Source organism: Merops nubicus, unplaced genomic scaffold (assembly GCF_000691845.1).
Source record: "Merops nubicus isolate BGI_N331 unplaced genomic scaffold, ASM69184v1 scaffold30481, whole genome shotgun sequence".
Taxonomy (NCBI): domain Eukaryota; kingdom Metazoa; phylum Chordata; class Aves; order Coraciiformes; family Meropidae; genus Merops; species Merops nubicus.
Window position 1 is genome coordinate 370 of NW_008589466.1, and position 1,792 is coordinate 2,161.

The following is a 1,792-nucleotide window of genomic DNA, read 5'->3' on the forward strand; positions in this document are numbered from 1 at the left end:
AAGGAGTGAGTCCTGGGTGTGGGCTGGGGTGGGCTTCATCCAGCACCCGCTTAAAGGCAGTGCTGTCAGGGGGCGAGACCTGTGCTGGGGCATCATGGGGAGGCAGGTGATATGGCCGTGGATGGGTGGGTGACAGGACCCAGGATGGGTGATGTGTGTCCCAGGAGGTGCGGGATACAGCCTGGGGTGGGTGGGAGGGCAGCTGGCTGGTGGTGGGTGTTATCATCCCTGGGAGGTAGGTGATATGAGTTAGGATGGGTGGTGGGTGATACAACTCCCAGAAGGTGGATGCTATGACCCAGGGTGGGCGGGTGGTGGTGGATGATTCCACATGCCACTCAGCCCAGGAAGGGAGACGCAGCCCCTCTCCGCACAGCCCCCGTGCATCCCGAGGTGTTCCTCATCACCCCTCCGTGCTGGGTGGGTGCTTGGTGCTGGTGGATGCCAGGGGCTGTGCTGGGTCACAGAGGCTGTGCTGAGCCCACCATCTCCTGCAGCCCCTCCAAGAAGAAGATGCAGTGCATCTCCAACATCTCCATCATGGTCATGTACCTCATGTACTTCTTGGCTGCCCTCTTTGGCTACCTCACGTTCTACGGTGAGCTCTCAGGGAGGGGGCTGGGGCTCCTGCCGGCACGCCGGCACCGGGGGGTGGCAATTGGCAACGCCAGGGCTCACCCAGCACCTTCCCACTGGTGCCCACAGGCCGGGTGGAGTCGGAGCTGCTGCACACATACAACAAGGTGGATCCCTTCGATGTGCTCATCCTGTGCGTGCGGGTGGCCGTGCTGACAGCTGTCACCCTCACCGTCCCCATCGTCCTCTTCCCAGTGAGTGGCCCCATGGGGATGCTGGGTGGCACCACCACCCCGCAGCTGAGACAAGACCTTGGCAACAGGCTTTGAGAGGGGAAACTGAGGCAGCGATGGGGCTGAGGCCCAGGGACAGGGTGGCAGTGATTGGCAGGCTGCAGGGAGCAGGACTGGCTGAGTGTCAGGGACAGGGCAAGGGCAGGGGTGATGGAGACCAGCAGGGCTGGGGGCACAGGGCTGGGGCAGGGGAAGGGGTGACAGGGACTGGCAGACCCATGAGGACAGGTTTGGGAAGGGATGACAAGAACCAGTAGCCATGGTGCTATGGGGACAGGGCTGGGGCAGGGAAGGGATGATGGGGTCTGGCAGGACCACAGGGACAGAACTGGGAAGGGATGACTGGGACCTTCAGGACTGTGGGGAGAAGGGATGGGGTGAGCCCTAGGTCTAAGGATGGGATGTAACACCCTGTCCCCAGGTACGCCGGGCCATCCAGCAGATGCTGTTCCAAGGGAAGGACTTCAGCTGGATCCGCCACGTCACCATTGCCGTGGTCCTGCTGACCTTCATCAACCTCTTGGTCATATTTGCCCCCTCCATCCTGGGCATCTTCGGCATGATCGGTGTGTGGCAGCGCCCTGCTCCTGTCCCCGCCCCCGGGTGCTGAGCTTTGCTTGACCCTTCCTGTGTCTCAGTTTCCCCTTCTCACCATGCTGGGACCAAGTGGCATGTGGGGGTCCCCAGCACCATCCCTGGCCCAGCAATCTGGCTCCCATGGGGGCTGCCAGCCACTTGCTGCACTGCTGGCCGGCACTTGCTCTTCCCCTGGGTATTTCCCTTGATCCTCAAGCCGGGCTCCCCCCACTAGGCACCCGGCTTGGTGCCAAGGCCCTGGTGCAGGGGGAGGAGGGGGGGCATGGGGACAGTGCCAGGACGCGATGTCCCGGGGTTCCTGGAAAGCTTTGCCAGGGCTGGGGGTG

The 1,792-nt window shown here is 63.1% G+C and overlaps 1 protein-coding gene across 1 annotated transcript in view; it reads left to right on the forward strand.

The window, feature by feature from the left end:
• The window catches only part of LOC103781887 (sodium-coupled neutral amino acid transporter 3-like), a gene marked incomplete at both ends in the record, with an annotated part of 2,354 nt that overhangs the window by 365 nt on the left and 197 nt on the right, over positions 1–1,792 (forward strand). Inside the window, 4 exons of the mRNA XM_008949611.1 lie at positions 165–235; positions 498–598; positions 706–830; positions 1,291–1,435. Of these exons, the coding sequence (XP_008947859.1) occupies positions 165–235; positions 498–598; positions 706–830; positions 1,291–1,435 (442 nt within the window). The remainder of the gene's footprint in view (positions 1–164; positions 236–497; positions 599–705; positions 831–1,290; positions 1,436–1,792) is intronic.